Here is a 22,230-nt window from a genome sequence, read left to right on the forward strand (position 1 = left end):
GAAAATTCTGAATGGGATGAGGTTTCTGATACTGAAACCAATGAAGAAGAAAATTGGCTTAGATGAGTGATCTATCACTGGACTGACTTTACAGAGCTCCAACACTAGAACAACACTGAAATGCTGGGAAGAAAAAAGGCCTTCAGTTAGATGAGAGGGTTTGTAAGGAAAGACTTTTAGCACAAACTTCTCCATGGTCAAAAAAAGATGTTGCTTTAAAAAAAAAAAAAAGGTTGAAGTCCGAAATGATAGTTTTCAAGAAAGTCAGTGTTTGCAAAGGAATCCATGGGTCCACTTGAATTTAGCTCGTAGGTTCTGGCATCAGATCTGTTTCTCTCCCAGCATGGATGGAATTCACACCCGATAATGACATCAAAGTAGATTGCTGACTTTAACTTTTCTTGCGTAAATTTTCAGTTTGCCTTACCTTGCAGAAATTCTGGCCTATGAAGTCCCAGTTTCAGGGAGAGAGTGTCCTGAGGAGGGAAGAAACAGCAGCACAGTCTTTATAGCGCAGGAATTTGTGTGCTTTGCGTACAGTGAGCTTAAAGAGTCTCCATGGAACATGATTACGAGTTTTTGAAACAATTATTCGAAAGATGCTAACCCTGGTGACAAGTTAAAAGAACACTAACCAAATAAAGCTGTACCTTACAAAGAACGGAGTTAGTTATTCCCTAGTAAAGATAACAATCGAGGGGAGAGGTTAACAAATAGTAAGGTTCTGTTTTTCTTTGAATGGTAGAAGGTGAGTCAGTAGATATAGTTCTGAGTTTTCTACACAAACCTCACATTCCTTCTCATGGCTATACTACGATCTACCTCTTTTTAGTGATTTTTTTTTATTGAGTTGGTTTATGTAAAAACAGAATTTTATAAAAGTCATATGTTTTTTAACTTGGGTGAAAATGGATGGTTGACCCAATCAAGTTTTCAGACTTAAGAAAAAGGATGTACCACACATTACAAGAAAACAACATTTAGGGTAACGGCTGAAGTGCCTGCCTCTTCACCCATAATTTCACTTGCTGAAGGCGATGTTTTTCCAACAAACTCACTGAGGAATGCTTCTTGCACACAAACTAAACTGAACCAAAAATAATACTTCTATGACTAAATATGGTAATTAGTACAGCAAAATCCCATTCATTTATTTATGGGACACGTTAGCCCCCAGGGTAAAATTACACACAATGTGCAACTGTGAGCGCCGGCTGAATAAGTTAACTTACTACAAAATGTACGTGTTTTTTTTTTTTTTTTTTTTTTTTTGCAACGGTTAGTGGGTTGGCATGGTCAAGTTTACTCAGTTGAACACATTTCATAAGCTGTTTATTTGTTGACGTTGATTCCATTTACAATACTTGGTGGGTTTTGCAAGGCTGGGCCACTGGCATCACCTTAAGGCTATCGCCTCGCATCCTGCCTGACCACTCTTGGTAAACACTGGGTCACTATATGCTGAATCAATACAGTGAAATCCCAGGAGTCCATTCCTGATTACAACCAGTTCTGCATATCACAATTTTCCTTCTTGTTCCAAAACCCTCACCGATTTACACATTGTTTATTTTTTGTACTACCTTAAAATTCATGCAAACAGAACTTTGCTGTATGTAAAGTGAACACGCAAATACTGTTGGTGCTATTTTACCAATTTGGGGGTCTTTACCCATTTTAGAATGTGAGCTAATAGAAATCTGCTTGTAATAAAAACTGACAACAACTGTGACAAAAATAAGGATATAATATTAAAATAAATCAAATGATATATAATACTGTCATTATTCTGATACAGAATTTTTACACAGCAATATTGATATAGGGACACATGGCAGGATGTCAGGTAATCCATTACAATAGACCTTTTGGTTACAAGTAAAGTTTAAATTACAACTTAATACCGACTTTAAAATGGTAACTAGTATTATGCCAGATTAAAATTAATACTTCCTCTTCAAGGGACATTTTCTGGAACATCTCTAATTATGAGACTTAAAAAATAAACTTCACAAGAAGAAAAAGAAGTAAGTGTAACATATTGGAGAAGTGTTTTTTACTAAAAAAACCCAAAAAACCCTAAATCTAGAAATAAGGTCTAAATGGACTTTCCATGCCTTCTGAACTCATACCTGTCACACAGCGGATCTGAGGTTCTGTCACATGGACAGGTTCCATGAAAGCTGGAGAGTATGCCCACCTCTACTTCAACCAGGAAAATTGTGGAGTGTCTAGTTCAACCACACACCCTTTGCTGTTTAAGTATCAGGCAAAAAAGCTTGATTTTCCACACGGATTTTCCCAGCAAGCTAAAGGATATCTAACAACCCTGTTCCCCTCGTTAAAATGCTAGAGGGCCCAGCAGGGAAATGGCAAAGAATAAGTGGGGGCCTTAAAATTCTTTGAGGAGAGAAAAGAGACCAGAGGGTGTGTGTGTGTGTGTGTGTGTGTGTGTGTGTGTGTGTGTGTGTGGTGGGCAGGGCTGGGGTGAGGGGGTTTCAGACAAAAAAGTTTCTGTAACAAAAGACCAAATTCTTACTCTCCTCATTTCTGTGAAAATGGGTGAGTTACTGGCATTAACAAAGGCCAGACCAAGCCAAAACACAAACAGGGAAATGAGAACCGGTTCCATAATGCCCTACACTCTACATTTCTATCCAAAATTGAAATCCTCTTTCAGTTTAAAAAAAAAAAAAAGCCATTTAAACATCAAAGATAGAAACGTTACTTGGATAGCTGAGGAAGCAAGAGCATTTCTTTCTGGCATATTATACTTGTTGGGCACAATCACAAGTAAATAGACTTTACAGACATCATGTGGTTGTTCACATTTAAAGTTTCTACTCTGAAGTGATTACTTTCGGGCTAAACAAATAAATCGATTAAATGAAGTCCGTAAACAGGCTAAGCCCGGCATACATGGACATGTGTGATGCATTCTCCGCCCAAAAAATGGAACCTAAGATAAAAGAAAAAAACTGAGTCAGAGCAGGAATCATTAAAAACAAAACAAAACACAAAAACACCCAAACACACATAACAAAAAACGATTCTCGAGAAATCTCTGAATAACAACAGCTGGTGTTATATTGTGAACTATCATCAAGTAATATGCTCAGCTCTTTATATATTATCCTTTTCCGTCCTTACAACCACTCTGTGAAGATGACAAATGCTTTAATTATACCCATTTTACAGATGAGAGACGGAGGCACAGAGAAATTAGTAACTTGCCCAAGGTCACATACCGAGAACTCGAAGCTTGGCTGGCCACCTGGACCAGAGAGACCAAGCTTTTAACCACCAAGCTACACAGGCTTTCACTTCTTCTCATTTTTTGGTCTGTATATCATCCTACTAATGAAGCTCATTAAGGAGGGCATAACATTACGGGCATGTTCACATTGATATAATGAGTAAATATGAAGTCACTGACAAGGATCAACACATAAATTCACACATTTGCACACAGATGTCAGAGGGGTCAAAATTCTGGGGGGGGGGGGTGGGTGTGGGTTGGAGAAAAACAAAAGAGAAATTAGGGAAGGAGGCAAGCTCGAGTCACAGAAATGGAACAAACCAAGCCCTGGCCTAGGGAGAGCCAGCAGAGAAAGGTCGGATTCATTCCAAGAGTCTTCCAGTGGGTACTTTTCAGTCTTGCCCATGCCACGAATGAAGCTGGGCTAAGGAGGCAAGTGGCATGGTGGTCCTTTGTCTGAGGGGCACGGGAGTACCTCAAAGTACATATTCTTTCTAGAGGCAAAGGACGACATCCATTCTCCCTCCCCTGGGAATCGTGCCCTCTTGAGAATCTGTCTACTTTGCAAGTTATAGCAAGAAACTTTCAGCCCAGGCCTGGAGGCAGTTGATAATCAATGAAATGGGATGGCAGATTACTCCCAGCCAGGGTAACGTGAGAGAGAGGCAAGCTCTTAGAGACTCATGCCTCAGGGATCCTTCTTCGGTTGACACATGGCACAAAAATGCATCCTTTCTGTTTCTCAATTCAGATGCTTTTTCCGCTAATCATTCTAGTGGATTTCCTAATTCTATTCCACCAAAAGAGGCCGCCCCATACCAATTATCTGTCTTGAGGAGGAAATCTCGGATACATCTTCCAGATGCCTTCTAAATAATTTCTTTGCACATAAGAAAAGAAAGACTGTGCAGACAGTGACAGAACCATTCTAACCTTCTTTTGTGGTTGAACTAATAGGACAAACCCAACTGTATGGTGGTCCAACAACAGTCAGGACTGATTGATTATTCTGCACATTGTCTTTGGGTTGGTACCATGCTCATGTCCTTCTTACCTCCTTTTTCCTTTTTCTTCTCTTCCTCTTTCTTCTCTCCTGCCTTCCATTTCCAAAATGGTTCTGGAAGGGCCAGGGAAATGACTGTGATCAATAAATACAAAAGGAAGAGAGGGAAGTAATAGGAGGGCAGGGTGTGCATGGGGTGAACAGGCAGAGACATCCTTCTGCCTTTTTTTCACAAGGGCCTCATTTTCAAGGCTGCAAGGACAGTGCCTGCACGCAGGTGCCACGGCCGTCAGCTCCATGCAGACTTGTGCGCAGAATGGTTCTGTCACTGTGTGTGTCAAAGGGCACACAGATGGCTAGCTCAGTTGTTGGCATGGAGACCATGTCAGAGGAAGTGGGTGCAGGTCGACTGGCTTAGACGATCACACGTGGACCGCATAAGAAGTTAGCACCCCGGACCTTCATCATCTATTCTAGCCCTGAGCCTCTGAGCGCTTCACTTTGTCAGACCTAAAACCATTGGCATGGGCCAGAGGTTCTGAGTTGGGGGGGATTCTGTCCCAGAGGGCACATCTGGCAATATCCAGAGACACTTTGGTTTGTCACAACTTGGGGGAAGGAGTGTCAGTCACATCTAGTGGGTAGAGGTCAGAGAATGCGGCTTATACAATGCACAGCACAGCCTCCCAACAACAAACAACTATCTGGCCCAATGTGCCAACAGAGCCGGCATTGAGAAAAACGAACACGGGCAGCAATAATGAAGGAAAAAGACCCGAAATAAGTGAACGAGAACTATAATGCACACGTCCGGCTGTTCCACATGGACAACGCCAAGCGTGTTTCTTTCATTCACTCATTCAGCAGTAGTTCAGTGAGGGTCACCAGCACATCCATCCTCGTTCTAGGTGCTACGGATACAGAGATAGACAGGAGACGAAAGGCCTCTGCCGAGCATGGAGCTTACTTTTTAATGAGGGAAGACAGGTAACCAGCAAGATAGTTTAAGCTATGAGTAAGTGTCCTCATGGTGCTTACAGTCTTGTGATTTGTCCTTCAAGACACCATGATCACTCTCTGGCCTGTCATGTGGGTTCTCAGTACCCTGAAGAGAGCAGCAAAGGAAAATAACAGTGGGGACCTGCCATGGCCAGGCTTCATAAGGCACTGGGCATCAATGTCACACCAAACCCGTGTGCCAGATTTTTGCCTCATTTTGACACAAGCCAAGTGGCTTCTTCTTTTTTTTCAATGTGTATTTATTTTTGAGACAGAGAGAGAGCAAGAGAGAGCAGGAAAGGGGCAGAGAGAGAAGGGGACAGAGGACCTGAAGCAGGCTCTGTGCTGACAGCAGCGAACCCGAAGGGGGCTCGAATGCACGAACCATGAAATCATCACCTGAGCTGAATTCGGAAGCTCAAGCGACTGAGCCACCCAGGCACCCCGTAAGTGGCTTCCTCTTGAGCTGAAGTAACGTGGCTGACTGTAGTCACCTAGCTGAAAGGGGACATGTCACAGACCCAGTCCGTCCCACTTTCTTCCAGAGTTTGCTCTTTTCTCAAATACCACCATCCCCCAACTTTGAAGCTTTGTGAAGAAAGAAATCTGCTTTGTGAGCACATGGCACTTAGCCTGGTCCACAGGAGACACTGGAGAAAATATGTGTTAAAGGCCTCTCTCCTGGCAAAGCCCCCACCACAGACTATGTGCCACCTGAAGGCAGAGGGGTGGCCTTCCCAGATCCTGTGGCTTCTGCTCACTCGGCACACCAATGCCTGGCACCAGGCAGGGACCCAAGGGGCTCATGCCACCAAAGTTAGAGATGGATTTACTGCGAAGCCAAAGAAGCTGAGGGCCTTCACTCGTGTGGTTCCCTGCAGGGCTTAGGTAGGGCCCTGGCAGTGTGTTCACAAGGTCATAGGTCTGTGTGAGTCTTTAAAAAATATTGTGGGGGGCACCTGGGTGGCTCAGTGGGTTGAGCATCCGACTTCGGTTAGGGTCATCATCTCACAGTTTGTGAGTTCGAGCCCCACATCGGGCTCGCTGCTGTCAGCAAAGAGCCTGCTTTGGATCCTCTGTCCCCCTCTCTCTGCCCCTGCTCTTTGTGCGCTCTCTTGCTCTCTCTCAAAAATAAATAAAACATCAAAAATATTGTGAATTCTTCTTTTTCTTATTGAGGGCACCAACATGGTATTAGCCTAGGCCCAGATCTGCCCTGGCAATCTTAACATAATGATCAGACTGTCTTGTAGGACCTTTTATACCTGGATTCCCTTGTCTTATTCTTATCAAGTCCACTTCCCCTCTTTCAATATCTGTCTTTGTTTCACCCCCTGCCAAGGATTTTTTTCTTTCTTTTTTTTTTTTTTTTTTTATCTGCACCTGCCCTTAGCGGGTTTTCCTCCTCCCCTTCCATCTGTGAGCTCATAATGACAAAGAACTCCATTTCTGATATTATACACTTACTAGATACTTGACATTTTCTCAACAGGCCCGTTCATTTCTAGATCTACATATACTGTGTGACAAACTTAATAGATATCTAACAGCCACAGATACATTACAAAGTATATAGAAGATGCATATTCAGAGGCATATATATAGCCAAGGAGCTAACTATTCAGTCCAAATTTGATGGCTTATTTTAGAATTAACTCAATCCGTTTCTTATAGACTAAAATTTCAAACAGAAAATTCTAGAAATAGCCAAGGTAGAACCTTTAGAACTTTCCAGAAGGCATGATTCTTATCCATTTGTGGCATTTTTAAAGAGAAAATAATAGCACTGCCACAAAACAAATGTATTGTTTGTGATTTCTCTCACAACAGAGTCAGTTTTGCTAAAGAAAGAAACATAAAGAAGGATACATGAGGGTGCCTGGGTGGCTCAGTCAGTTAAGCGTCTGACTATTTCAGCTCAAGTCATGATCTCACAGCTCATGGGATCGAGCCCCGCGTCGGGCTCTGTGCTGACAGGGTAGAGCCTGCTTGGGATTCTCAATCTCTTTCTTTCTCTCTCTCTCCCCTGCTCCTCTCTCTCTCTTCCCACCCCTCCCCTGCTTGTGCTCTGTCTCTCTCAAAATAAATAAATAAACTTAAAAAAAAAGCATACACGAAGAAAACTGTGGTCATGTCACATAAAAAGCACTAGTCCAGTATGGGAGGAATTGGGGGGGGGCGGGCAAAATGGGGAAAGGGGGTTAATGGAACAGTGGCAGATGGTAGCTAGACTTTGGATGGTGATCACTTTATACTTCAGACAGATCTCAAATTACAATGTTGTATGCATAACTTACATAATTTATATACCAATTTTATCTCAATAAAAAAGTTACGTGTGTTTTTAATAAAGCCAGTTTTGTACATTAACTTTTGTCAACAAAAGTACATAGTTCACAAAATTTCAAATAGCCATAGTAGTGCCTAAAATAGAAGCCTGAAATCTCAGAATTTCTGCCACTCCCAGTCTCCAGTTTTAATAATTAGGAAGATCGCCAATGTATTTGAATTGGGTCAAGTCTAAAAATGTTTCTTCAATTTTTTTTTTTGGAGTAAGTATATATTCATACAACCCTAAATAATGCAATTATTTATCTTCTTGTGAGTAGACGGTCCACATGGAATTGCACTGTGCCCTCTGAAAGAGTAAAGGAAAACAGGGAATGAGGGGGTTGGCCTCATGGGTTGTGTGGAACTTCACATGGGTTGGGGAAGCTGTTGGCATATATGCCTGGGGCCTCTGGGTCTAGAGGGGAGTAAAATACTGGCAAGAGGTAAGGGTGGTAAGGATGGGTCTAGGGGGCCCACGTGGCTCTCACCTGTGGCAGCCACAAGTACCCCGTGTGGTAGGGAGGACACACGAAGTATGTGCCTGGGTAGCTGCTGGGCGCCTAATACAATGGTGCTGCTGTGTCCCCTCACTGGTCCTGTGAGGCTAAGTACAATGTAGTGTGAGGCCAGGGGTGCCCAACCAGAACAATTTCCATCTCCCAAACTGTCACGGGGAACATCTGTCATAGTCCGGAGACACGGCTGGTTGTCACAACTGAGAGAGGAGGCTGCTGACCTCTAGTGGGAGGAAGCCAGGGATGCTGCTAAAACATCCTATAGGGTCCAGGCCGGCCCCCACAACAAAGAGCTATGGGGCCCATACTGTCAGCACTATATTTAGTATATCTATCAGTATACAGACTAAAGTATATTTATGTCCTCTGAGTCTTTCTGACAATGAACTTGTATGCACAGCCGTGATGCTGCCCTGAGGGAGAAAATGTAAATAGTGGCTTCTGACACCTGTGATAGGAAATATGAGGAAATTAATGTACTAAGCTTTCTTCTACCCATCTTCCACTCAATTCTATACTTACATAAGTTATATTTTAGTTAATATTGTTTTAAGAAGTACTCTCTATCCTGAAATTATAATTACAATGTTTTATCATTGTAATTCTAAATTTATCATTTTAAAATAGAAACAGCTAATAATTTTTAAAATCTTCCCTTAAAAAAAAAACACAAAAATGTCCCAGGTTTTAACTGGAAAAAAAAATGTTTTTTCAGAAAAGGAAAATATATTGGTCAATTATTGAAGTGTCATGCCATATATATATATATACACACATATATATATATATATGTATATATATATATGTGTGTGTGTGTGTGTGTGTGTATGTATATATACGTGTGTATATACGTGTATATATACGTGTGTATATACGTGTATATATACGTGTGTATATACGTGTATATATACGTGTGTATATACGTGTATATATACACATATATATATATGTAAAACCCAGAAAACAAAAAACAAAACTGGTACAAAAAAGTGTTAAATATACAAAAAAGAGCAGAAACAACTTTTTGGAGGAAACACAGTTGTTTAAAATGAAAAAATAGGGACGCCTGGGTGGCTCAGTCGGTTAAGCGTCCGACTTCTGCTCAGGTCATGATCTCGCGGACCGTGGGTTCGAGCCCCGCATCGGGCTCTGTGCTGACAGCTCAGAGCCTGGAGCCTGTTTCAGATTCTGTGTCTCCCTCTTTCTCTGACCCTCCCCTGTTCATGCTCTCTCTCTGTCTCAAAAATAAATAAATGTTAAAAAAATGTTTAAAAAAGAAAAAATAATAAATCACACATTATAAAAATAAAAGTATTAATCACAGAATGATAAACTTCCAAAGCCAAGCAGTAATCAGAACAGGATAGAAATGGCTAATCTTTGCCAACTGTGAAAAGTGTTGGTATTAATAAAAATATTAAAATAATGTTTTTCTTTTTAAACAGTAAAATACTCCTTGCAGACATACGATTCAGCAATTCATCCTTAATTGTTAGAAAATTGTTAAAAATGAATACATGTTAAAACTTTCATTTGACCAAATATGTATTTGGAAAACATACACTCTGTTCTTCTTAGGGAGGATGATCTTTTATTCTACTTTTGAATTATCAAATGTAAACTTAAAAACTGCACAATTATAAGATTATAGCCTAGCAGTCACTATAAAGTCCACAAGTTAGTTAATGCATCTGAAATAAAACAGTAAACTGAATCCAGTGACTATCAATTCCTACCTGTAGTTTGTAATTTTATTCATCAAATATTATTCACTTTATCAAAATAAACACACATCTGTGGCTAATGACTAAGTCAAGCCAGAATGGAAAGTTTAAAATTTAAACAGGAGTAGTCTGCACTTACTCACAGTCTGGTGTTTTAAAAACACTGATCCCTGTGACCCTTCTTTAAAAACAAAACAAAACAAAACAAACAAACCCCCCCCCCCCACAAAAAAAGAAGAAGAAAGTACTGAACACGTCATATTAAAATACAATTTTCTATGCAGTGTCTACATTTTTACCATTTACTGATGAGCTATTAAACTGTAGTCTGAAGTTGAATTCTATATATTACATTCACCAGGAAACATTTACAAACATTTTTTTCCTCAAGTTGTTTTGAATACAATATAGTGGAGAGATAATCTGGAAATAACTAGATTTTTACCAGGATAAGTTAATTCCGCCCAGAACAAATAATAACTCCTGGACCTACTCTAAAAATAGGCCATTGAAATAACCGATGAAAACGTATTTTCAAGACAGGAAAGTATCCAGGATGAAAAGTTGTAACACTGAGTTCTAGAAAAACTTTTCAGGTGGGCATCTGAATAGGGGAAAAGTTAAGATCTGACAAAAAAAAAAAAAAACCAACCTTTTTTTTTTTAATCCTTCAGTTCTTTTATCACTTAATTCTAATATGAAAACCATAATTTGTCATTAAAGACTTCATTATTAAAACTATGGTAAAAACAAAGTGCAGAGATGTACCTGGGTTTATGGGAGAAGAATGATTTTGTTTACTCTCAGAAATGACCTTGCACGAGACCTGAACTGGAAGTTATCTAGAAACCCAGGGAAACACTATTTGGTTCTCTTTTTTAAAATGACCTCAGATTTGGGAAGCTCATCAAAACTACATAGGATGTGACAAATTCCCATGCGGACACCATTATCTCTCGTCCCACACAAACCAGTCTTGGTTAACTGGAGTACAAAGCGTTCCAACAAAACCGCTTTTGGGGAGGCAGAAGAGTATGGTGATTCACACCACAAAAACACTGGCTGGAGCGTCAGACAGAAATGGAGCCCGGTGTCTCTCTGCGACCTATCACCTTGTGACCTTACCCAGTTACTGAGTCTCCTCTGAGGCTGCAGGTGGTTGTATGCAGCACAGGACAGAAACAAATGTGCTTCATAGGCACATCTTGTATTAAATTAAAAAAAAACGCATATATAACATTTAGTACAGAGTGTGGGATACGTCACAGCCTTCAACAGGTGGCAACTGGAATTGCTATGATTACAAACAGCAGTTGAGTAGAATGTGTCACTTTCTCCTTGTTTTAGCAAGCAGGCCACGTGACTCTAGTATGCAGGGAGCGTAAGGTTATGCTAACACTGTGGGAAAATGTCATTCTTAAAAGAAAAGGTTAAGAGTAGACTTTTCAATGGCTCAAATGACTCACATGTACAAACGTGGACTTGCCCTTGATAAGGGTGATGAAAAACGAGACATCAATGCCAAGGGTGACTGGGTTTGTGTCACTTCCCCGCAGGGAGTTTGGCATTGAGACAGACAACTAACGGCTTACAACCTTTCCTGTCTTACAGCAGCCAAGAATAAAAGGTGCATGTCATACTTTAAAATGACTGTAAAACCACAGGAGGGATGGTCTACGCGGAACAGGAAGTATTTCTCAAGGAAACCACAGGAAAGCCAAACAGCCTTCAGAGAGACCCAAACAAGTGGAGTCCCTATTACAGCTCACAGAACTAAAACAATCCAGTTTACTGCATTACCTTTACTCGGAGAAAGTCAAAATAGTAACTGTTATCTACAACTGTAGCATATGAGGAAGATGGTGGGCCTTACTACAGCTTTCAACCCCAAACTACATGTAGAAGGCGGGGTCGAGTTTGCTTCAAAAACACTCCATCTATTAAAAAAAATTGTTTTGGGGCACCTGGGTGGCTCAGTCGGTTGGGCAGCCGACTTCGGCTCAGGTCATGATCTCGCGGTCCGTGAGTTCGAGCCCCGTGTTGGGCTCTGTGCTGACCTCTCAGAGCCTGGAGCCTGTTTCAGATTCTGTGTCTTGCTCTCTCTAACCCTCCCCCGTTCATGCTCTGTCTCTCTCTGTCTCAAAAATAAATAAAACGTTAAAAAAAATTAAAAAAAAATTGTTTTAATGTTTATTTATTTTTGAGAGAGAGAGAGAGAGGGACAGAGCACAAGCAGGGGAGGGGCAGACAGAGAGGGAGACACAGAATCTGAAGCAGGGTCCAGGCTCTGAACTGTCAGCACAGAGCCTGATGCAGGGCTTGAGCTCATAAACCGTGAGATCATGGCCTGAGTCGAAGTCAGCTGAATGGACTGAGCCATCCAGGCGTCTGGTCACTCCATCTATTTTAAAACAGGAGTATACAACACGGAGAGAGAATGCTGCAGAAAGACTGAGCTCTGCCTCCCAACAAGCCACCTGGCCTGGGAAACGCCTTTTGATGCTCTGGACTTCACTTTGCTGCTGGGTAAAACCAGGAGGTGGCACTAGGGGAGCAAGTCACTGTCACCTGGTATTGCTGGGGAAGCCTGCCGAGATCCCATCATTTTCAAAGTTTTGATCGGGAAGGGCTGAGACTCTCCAGGCTCCACAGACTTTTCTGCTCCCTCCTGTCTCCTACCCACCCTTTCCTGAAGTAACATAACTGACAGACCCCTGCGGACGGGACAGTCTACAACACAACCTCTAAAGCACCATCCAACCCTGCCTTCATATGGTCATACCACTAACTGCTAAAACTGTCCAAAAGTGTTGTTGAGGTCATTAGGATATTTATACTTGAGATAAAAGAATAAACTGGAAAATTAAACACCATTAACCCCTAGGATTATGAACTGTGTACTGCGTAGACTGAAGGAAAATAGAGGATTTTTAAATTAAGATACAAGGTAACTGTATCATTGACGGTTTTCAGTAAGAGACAAAACACAAAGTTATTTACCTCTGCCTTATCAGTACGTCTGATATTTGTATTTATATTGTCCTAAATAATTTTTAGGCAAATTCATGGTTTTGAAGTTATTTTTATGACATGTTTCTAAGGTCATGAAAGCCATGGTATGAAAATGATTCACAGGGTGAGGACGGTAGAGGACACAGCTGGTTATAATGGAAGGAGAGAGGGGAGAGGACGTGGTTTCCCGTCGTCACCTTCTCTCACTTGTGATTTCAAGCACATTACCCTGGGTTTCATGCCATACAGGCCTTGCCGGGAGTTGAGTTACCACAACGTAAGGGAACCACTGAGCACCTGGGTGTATATACTAACTTTACGAGTCAGCGGATGGCAGCTGTCTCCCACTTTGCCCATAGGTGTGCAAATCCTTATGCTCTTAACCCAGATACTAACAGCACAGCACATGCCTCCACCACACTGGGGGTCCTTGTCGCAGGCCTGAAAAGTAACAGACAGACAGATAAATACAGATAGCAGGGAAGACTCAGGCTAAGGAAATCCAAAATTAGCAGTAAAAAGGGCTCTTTAAATATCCAACCACTAGGATTTTAATACTCACGCATAAAAAATAACTGTAATCTTCATTTTCTTGAACATATTTAGAATAAAATCTGATGAGAAGAGATTTTCCTAGTTTAAAAACAATGGCCTACATAATGGTCCACACATTATGAAAATCTTAAATCAATACACATAGAAAATGTTATGTGTGTTAAAAAACGCACACAGAAAATCACCTCTCTTTTCTAGGATTTTGTGGCTGAATTGGCTTTGAACTTGAAAAACGAGGCTACATTAGTCTTATACCATACATGGCCATTAGGAACTACATAAATGGAATCAAAAGATTTTATGACTATTAACTGCAGAATATGTTGGGCCCAATTTTAAAAAGGGATTTAAGTGGTCTCTAAATCTGGCATGAAATGCTCCAGACCCATAAAGGCACTGATGTAAATTTTAAAAGTGCTCATTCTCCCTTTCAAATATTTGCATTTTGGTTCATGAGACTTGATGTTTCTCACACCACTGACTTGATTTTCACCATTTCCTCTTTAAAGAAAGAAATTTCATGGGTTGGGAATGGACAAACCAAGACTTCTGTCTTCTGTTATGCTTTTTTGGGGGTAAGTAACCTACAAAAAGGAAATTATTGGCTTAGGATATACATATGTGTACATTATAAAATCAGTGGAACTATTCTTTAAGATTTATCCGATTTAGAAATGCAAACGACAGATACACTTATCAACAATGATTACTCAGGTCATCTGTTCCCAATATAAAAATTGTAAATACAAGTAATTAAAGAATCAACTATGGAGAAATTTTCATACTCTCTCTAAATGGAAATAAATAATGCAGTCTAAATTTATTTGCATGAAAATAGATCTAAAGGACAATTGCTCCTTCCTAGAACCAACAAAAAATAGGAAGCTTAGTTTGAGTGGTGTGCAATACTCTGTTTTGCTAGAGCTAAGGTAAAACATACTGTACTGTATGTGTAAGAAACTAAAAAGTCTACAATTTAGACAGAAATTCAAATTTTTACATTTACTGGAAACAACTAACGCACTCCTCCAAAGTTCTTTTTCTTCAATGTTTTGGGGCCAGTCCCAAGTTCTCAAAACATAAATATATGAGCACACCCTTGTTTATTATTTTTCTTTAAAAACTACGAACCATCTAGCTCCAGGGTTGGTTTATTTCCCTCATGAGAATTTTTTTCTCATTCTATTTAAGGCAACTATCTGATCAAAAACTACAGTTTTCACTTCCGAGTGTTAGGACATTTATATGAAAACATCCAAATGTTTCTATTTTCCAATTTTTATGCGTTTGCCAGAAATCACGTACATGTGGCCTTTACATTCCGTAAATGAGAGGTTCAGTACGTGATCTTTTCCAATACGTTCTTAACAAATCTATGTGGAATATAAATCAATTTCAAATGAACGACATATATTACAAAAAAAAAAGGTAAATATTTCAGGTGGAGGTTTCAGGCAGTATTTTATATCAACAGATGCCCAAGACCCAGAATTCTGAAGCCCCACTAACCCTTTTTTATACGACAATCAAAAGCCAGCCAAAATCTTTTAAAAATTCAATCAATCACTTGGATGTTTAACATCCTGAAGACGAGAAGTTACTAAGTTTTTCATTTGGCTCCAGATGGTTCCTGTCATGAAGACATAACTACATTTCTTTATTGCCATGTCGCTTAGAGAAAATTTTTTAAAAAATCACTGAGGTAAAACAACAACAAAAACAGTACATGTAAGTCCACGCTAAACCTCTCTAACAGATAAACATTCAATGTGATAAAATTTCATTTTTGTAACAAAAAACTTCAGTTCTTGGAAATATTTACAAAGAATTGCATAGGTTTATGTATTTTTAATTAGACAGCTGTTGCCTAATGCCCCGCATCCTTAACCCATTGCAGATCTATTCAAATAGTGTTGTCCTGTGAATGGAACAAAAAGATACTTATATTGCAGAGGAATTCTGGGCTCAGAGGATTAGGGAGAAATTTAAAATGAGCCAGCAGGGGAAGAGGGGAAAAAAACCCCAATCATGTTCCAACTCATATATTAAAAAGACCTGTAAAAACTTTTTTTTCCAACCACACTGACAAAGCTATTCAAATACATTTTGTAAAAACCTCTATTTTAATAAATACCATAATGCTTATAATACGTATTGGATATAACCAAATACTGTTACTGTGCAAGGTCTTTCAAGATGCTATAAACCCTATTAACTAACTTGGGAGAGTGGAGCTTTATTTTCTCAATACAATGACATTTCCCTCAAATTTAAATTATTTCATTACGCATCATCTGTTCAAACATAAAAGGTTTATTGAAATCCCATGATGTGCACTTAGATAATTGAAGTAATTTCATGGAGGTGTTAATTTAAGACTTTAAAAATAAAAAAAGAGTAAAGCAGGTGAACAACCAGGAAACGGTAGCGGTTTTGCATTGTTAATGTTAAAATAGACAAGATTTTTAAATTTTGTACTGTAAACTCATCCTTCGGGTCCACCCAGAGAAAACTGTTGGTAGGAGCAGGAGAGAAAACTGAATCAGCTCCTACTTCCAAAAATGATGAGGACAACTTCTCAAAGCTGAAACTAACACCTACATTGCAACCTACTCCATAATTATGCCGGGGCACTGGAGGTGCTTTATCAGGAACTGGAAATGGAGAACTTTTACAAGGAAAACCTCAAGACGCTGGCGGGGGGGGGGGGGGGGGGGGGAAGCCCTGGAAACAGAAGGAGGTGCCCCCATTGCTTTTCAAAGCGCACACATGGCCTCGGACCAAGTTATTTCTAAGGGTTTCTGCGGAGGAAGCCAGACGAGCAAATTCCTTGACCATAGGACAAGTCTCAGGATTGGGGGATATTCGTCTTGCCCCTTTGCATTTCAGAAAGGACCTCGCAAATTGTAAGGTTCGAGGCTGGAACGTCTCAAAGAAGTACTAGAGAAGACTCTGAAAGCAAACTTCTTTCAGCTTAACAGAAAAACCGACCAAACTCGAGGAGAGAGCTTGTAAGGAGATCGGACGGAAACAAGCGGGAGAAGGTGGTGATAAAGGAGGTGGGTAACACTTCGCTCACTTTTTCTTCCAAGGCGCACCCAATGTCCCGGACCGTCTGCCGCTTTTGGAGCAGCGCACCTCTCCCAGCGCGCCAAAGGGCCACCGGGGCAGGTGTCCCTGCCTGGGGCGACCCTCCCCGTGCCGCTCCCCTCCTGACCCACCCCCCACCCCCGGGCGCAGCGCGGGCGCGCATCCCGGGCGGACAGGTGCGTCCGGGGCCGCTTACCCCAGTGATGACCGCGGCGTCCCCGGCGGGGGGCGTGAGCAGCAGCGGCGGCAGCAGCAGCAGGAGCAGCAGCGGGGCGCAGCGCGGGCCCCTCATGGCGCCCTCGGGACTGCGCGGCGGTTGGGGGCCGTTGCGGGGCGCGGGGCCGGGGCGCGCTCGCTGGAGCGCGGAGCGGCGGGCGGGCGGGCTGGCGGGCGGCTGGCGCGAGCCTGCGGGCCGTTATAAAGGCGAGCCCCGCCGTGACTCACGCCGGCGCCCGCCCGGCAGCACGCGCGGGGGGCACGGCGCGGGCACACACCCCACGCCCCACGCGCACACGCGCGCCCACCCCGGCCCGGCGGCCCCGGGACGAGCACGTGCCGGCGCGCGACTCCCCGAGCCCCCGCCCCGGGCGCCACGCAGGCAGGACCCCCCGCGGGGCGCCCGGCTCCCGGCCCGCGCCTCGCCTCCAGCCCGCCGCCGCCTCTCACACGCGCCCGAGCCGCTTTGTGGTCTGAGGCACGCTCGTTCAATGTCCTGGTTTCCAAAGCTCCACGTGCTCGACGCCTAAAACTTGCAGCTCATTTGCTGTGCAGATGTTTAGGGAGCGCCTACTACGTGTCAGGCGCTTGGACACCCGGGGGAGCGGGGAGGGGAGGGACAGGAGCCTCGGAACCCTTTCATTTGTTCTGCAGGTCTTCACAGAGCGCCTGCTGCATGCCAGGTACTGCCACTGGGGTCTGGCCTCATGGTCCAATAACCGAACAGAAAAGGCACACATCAAACAAATAAGCCGGGAAACGTGGAAGACAGGAAAAAAGAACAAAGGGCGAGCAAAATCACCCCTAATCCCACATCCCTGACGACACTGTGGGGTTTGTCCTTCCAGCTGTGGGAGTCCAATTTCTTTCTTTCATTTCTAATGCTTTCCCTTTATGTTCACATCTGTTCCCGACCCTCTCCTCTCTGATTTTCCTCGCATGCATTTCCTCCTTTCTTTAACATTGCGCCAGCTTCAGGCTGAGCAGTTCAGGATGATGCCAAAGGGAAATGAGAACGCCTGGCTTCGGGTGCCAGCCTGAGGCCCCTTGAACTGTAGGTAGGCAGCTCTCTCTTTTACTTTCCAGCCCAGGAAAATCACCCCTCGGTCTTGGAAGATGCCACACAGCACCACTGTGATTTGTTCATTCGTGTAAATACGAGTGGAGGGCCTACCGGGTTCTAGACTACCCATGGCAGGATGAGTGGCAGATTTGCCCTCTGTCTCTGACCCTAGTTCCAAGGATCTCCAGCCTGTTTTCCTTCAGTGAAAACAACTTCAAGAAGACCCAGCTGTGGCCACTGCCAACCTTGCTTACATCAAAATTTTGGGAAGCCCAACTTTGTTTCTGAATGTTAGAACCTCTGGCTTTCCCTGGTCCCTTAAGGACCAGAAACTGTTGAAAAGCAGATGCTTCTTTCAGCCTCTTTAATAAATGCAGTGAGGAGAGTTGGGACAAAGTTACTTTCAGACTGTGGGGTTCCCCATGCCAAAGCATTCAGACTAAATGTGGAAAAAAAAAAAAAAAGGATGGCAATTATCTGAATGTTAAACAGCTGAATATTTGGAAAACCAAATCTTTGAGTTTTAAAAGCTTTCTTTTTTACCCGTGGTTACGTTTGAGAAGCGTCCTGGAACAGAAAAGAAAAAAAGAATAAAACTTTTTTAACTTTGAAAAAATTGTAAAAATTGGACTCACAGTAAAGTAAGTGGAAACAGTAGCAAGTGACAGATTGGTGGAAAGTTTCCTTTTCCAGTCTCCATGCCAACGCTAGCATGGGAATGCTGCCAGGTAAATGTAAAAACCAGTCAACATGGATTTTAACATTCCTACAATTTTTTAAAAATGGTCTATTTCATTTTTGCTACTATTGAATGCCAGCTTGGGTATTCCCTGCTTCTCCAAGCACAGAAAACAGGATATGTCTACACAGGAAAATCAGATTTCAAAAGTGGATGGCTTCATATATGGCTGTTTGGAAAACAGTCCTCATTAGGCTGTTTTGAAACAAGATCGGAAACACTTAAAAATAGGGTTGGTTTGTTTTCATGTTGTTTCTTTTGATTATGTTTTTTTTTTTTCATTGCTTTTAATGCTTTAAAGGAGACATGAAGTCCCCTGATACGACAAATCTTTGCATCTCAGCTTAGAGAATTTAAGTCTGAAAGTTTCATCTTATAAGAGGAAAGATGAAAGGTTGAGTTTGGATTAGTTCATAAAAACCAGTTAGGTGGAAAGGCCGACTTAAGAATGCTGAGATAGAAATTGAAGAGTGGCTTAACTATTCTATTTATTACTACAACCTGTTGATTTTGCCACATGTTAAGTGCAGTCCGAAGATAACTGCATACGGACAACCAAACTTTGTGTAGATCAGAGTGGAGACCACCATCTAGTAGCAGGCTATCAAGGTTGAGCTGAATTGAAGAGGCAGTACAGGAAAGGCCATGGGATTTCAAATATTTGAATCAGACCAACCTGGAATGGAATCCTGAATGACCATTGGGCAAGCGGCTTAAGACTTTCTAAGCTTGTGGGGTGCCTGGATAGCTCAGTCAGTTAAGTGTCAGATCAGTTAAGTGTCAGTCTCCTGATTTTGGCTTGGGTCATGATCTCACAGTTCATGAGTTTGAGCCCTGTGTCTGGCTCTGTGCTGACAGTGCGGAGCCTGCTTGGGATTCGCTCTCTCTCTCTCTCTGTCTTCCCCTCCCCTACTTGTGTGTGTGCATGTTCTCTCTCTCTCTCAAAATAAATAAACATTAAAAAAAAAAGACTTTATAAGCTTGTTTCCTCACCCATAAAATAGAAAACACCAACCCAATGTGGTATAGCCTCCATGGGGTTGAAAGGCTATAATACCTGTAAAGTGCTTACTATAGTACCTAGAACAGACTATGAGCCCTATTAGCATTACCTCTTATTAAGTCATATTATTTAGTGTCTGATAATTTCAGCCAACACTGATAGTTTTTTCTGTTTCACCCACCAGATTAGATTATATACTCCTTATAACTGGGCTCTTTGTGTCTAATTTCCCACATGTTCCTCTTGGCACATGGCACAATGATAAGCATATGGCAGATACAAAAAACTAATGATCAACAGGAATATATTCTATGGAAGAACAGACAAGAAAATGGTATACAGCCTAGACACATTTAATTTGCATGAATCAGGGAAATGGAGTCATCAAACAGCTATTAGGGATAAATACTTGTCCTGGTGCAGGTGATTCAGATCACCGGTCTACCTAGGAGACATGGGACTGAACTGAGGTGAACTGGGAGACACAAACCTGTCTCCCGGCAATAACCCTGGGACCCAGGCTGATGAAGGCTCCATCTCAATGTGTGCTTCACAGGTAGAGTGGGTTCACTTGTGTCCCTGCCGAAAGCTATGTTCAAGTTCTAAACTTCCATACCTGTCAGTGTGACCTTGTTTGTAAGTAGGGGCTTTGCAGTTATAATCATTTAAGATGAGGTCAGCCTGGACCAGGGTGGGCCCCAAATCTAATAATTGGTATTTTTGTAAGAGAAAGGAGAAGGAGACCTTGACACAGAGACGTGGAAGAAACACACGGGGAGATGGTCATGTGAAGACTAGGGCAGAGACTGGAGTCATGTATCTACAAGGCAAGGAACGCCTTGGATTGCCAGCAACCACCAGAACACAGAAGAGTCAAAGATTCTTCCTCAGAGCCTTCAGAAGAAGCATGGCTTCATCCACACCTTAATTTTTGACTCTTAGTCTCCTGAACTGTGACAGAATACATCTCTGTCATTTGAAGCCACTCAATTGTGATAAATTCTTATGGCAGCCACAGGAAACTAACCCAGGTGGATGGAACTGGAGGGTTGCACACCAGTTTTCAAATGCATCTGCCTTGACTTGATGTCTCTCACTTTTGCCCACGTTTTAATGGCCAAAGAAAATCACATAATTTAGTCTGTCTTCAAAGGGATGGACAACGTAAATCTGAGGGGAACCAGAAATCTGGTGAGCAAGGCCGTATTTTACAGGAAAGGGATCAACCATGGCTTGGATTCCTGAATGAGCATATTGAACTTTGAATGATTATAAATGATAACGTATTATTCATTTTGTGTTTTTGTTTTCGAGTTCAGTATTCCTTATGCTAGAATTATACCGAGACTCTGAAAAAGAATAAATGTGTAAGTTGGCATTTTCTTTTGGGTGGGTAATAAACCATAATTCATTCAATCACCAGACATTTACTAAATACTTACTATATGTCAGATAATGTGGGAGGAACCAGAAGTACAATGATGACCAAGACAGATATAAATCCAGCCCTCTGAGAGCTTACAGTCTAGTGGGAAGGACATGAATCAAACAATCATACAATTATATAATTATAGGAAACCAATGTCGTGCACTCAGACACGGCATGTGGGAAGACCTAAAGGTTTCTTAAAGTAACGAAGCATAAGCCGAGATCTGAAGCTTGAGCCGGATTTAAGTGACATGAAGAATGGGGACAGCAGGAGCAGAGGGGGCTGAACATTCCAGGCAGGGGAATCAGCTTGTGCTGGGGATTGGAAAGAGCATCCTCTATTATTGACTTTTATGTTTATTGCTCTGTCCCACGTACCCTACACATAGCCCAGAATACAAGCTCTATGAGATCAAGAATTTTTTTAAATATCTTTTGCTTATCGATTTGCCTCCAGTGCCTGGAAGAGTAACTGGCACACAGCAGGTACTCAGCAAATATGTGCTGAACAAATTACTGGGAATGTGGAGAAGAGGTTGCAGGTGGGATACGGTCGATGAGGACGGATCTGATGACGGGCTACTGTAGTGGTCCAGGGGGCTTCTGCTAACATCATTGGCAGTAAAGAGGGACAGAAGTGAATTGATTCACTTTAGAAGTGAAACAGGTAGAGTTTACTGTTGGTTAAGATAAAGAGTGAAGAAAATACCAAGATTTATCCCTAGGATTCACCTTGTCTCAATAGCAGTGATGTTGGGGATGCAGGAAATTTACCTGGGTGTGGGAGAGGCAGTCACAGACAGGCCTGGGGTGCAGAGAAGAGGCTGGGCTGGGGATAAAATTCTGGCCAGTTTCCTTTAAACTTTTTTATTTGTCTATATCACATACTACAGCCACAATGGTAAAAAAAAAAAAAAATTATATCAGGGGTTGGCAAAGTGTGACCTAGTGCCTGTTTTTGTAAATAAAGTTTTATTAGAACACAGCCACACTTGTTTATGTCCTGTCTATCATTGCTTTTACACTACAACAGCAGAGTGGAGTATTTTTTTTAATGCTTATTTATCTTAGAGAGGGAGCACACAAGGATGGAGAGACAGACAGAGAGAGACAGAAGATCTGAAGCAGGCTCTGCACTGATAGTGCTGGGCTTGAATCCACGAACTGTGAGGTCATGACCTGAGCCGAAACCAAGAGTTGGATGCTTAACCGACTGAGCCACCCAGGAGTCCCAGAGTCGGGTATTTTTCAGAGACAGATTGTATGGCCTGCAAAGCTAAAAACATTTATGA

At 42.1% G+C, this 22,230-nt stretch overlaps 1 protein-coding gene and 1 long non-coding RNA gene across 4 annotated transcripts; one reads left to right on the forward strand and one right to left on the reverse strand.

Moving 5' to 3' along the window:
• Positions 1 to 1,315: 1,315 nt before the first annotated feature.
• On the reverse strand, positions 1,316 to 17,023 carry PROK2 (prokineticin 2). Of its 2 annotated transcripts, XM_019428473.2 has the most exons (4): positions 16,685 to 17,023; positions 13,159 to 13,284; positions 4,314 to 4,376; positions 1,316 to 2,959 (listed from the first exon to the last, which is right to left on the reverse strand). In XM_019428473.2, the coding sequence occupies exons 1-4, from the start codon at positions 16,778 to 16,780 to the stop codon at positions 2,855 to 2,857; spliced, it is 390 nt and encodes a 129-aa protein (XP_019284018.2). In that variant the 5' UTR covers positions 16,781 to 17,023; the 3' UTR covers positions 1,316 to 2,854. The 2 variants fall into 2 exon arrangements, with proteins under 2 accessions (XP_019284018.2, XP_053753516.1); XM_053897541.1 differs by lacking the exon at positions 4,314 to 4,376 and having other exon boundaries at positions 16,685 to 16,981.
• On the forward strand, positions 16,179 to 21,859 carry LOC128775577 (uncharacterized). 2 transcript variants are annotated; one of them, XR_008420377.1, is made up of 2 exons: positions 16,179 to 16,457; positions 17,359 to 21,859. It is a non-coding gene; the product is annotated as an uncharacterized LOC128775577 (long non-coding RNA). The 2 variants fall into 2 exon arrangements; XR_008420376.1 differs by having other exon boundaries at positions 20,239 to 21,859.
• The last annotated feature ends 371 nt before the right edge of the window (positions 21,860 to 22,230 follow it).

This window comes from Panthera pardus, unplaced genomic scaffold, assembly GCF_024362965.1.
Source record: "Panthera pardus isolate Hobbes unplaced genomic scaffold, ASM2436296v1 HiC_scaffold_8, whole genome shotgun sequence".
NCBI classification, from domain to species: Eukaryota; Metazoa; Chordata; class Mammalia; order Carnivora; family Felidae; genus Panthera; species Panthera pardus.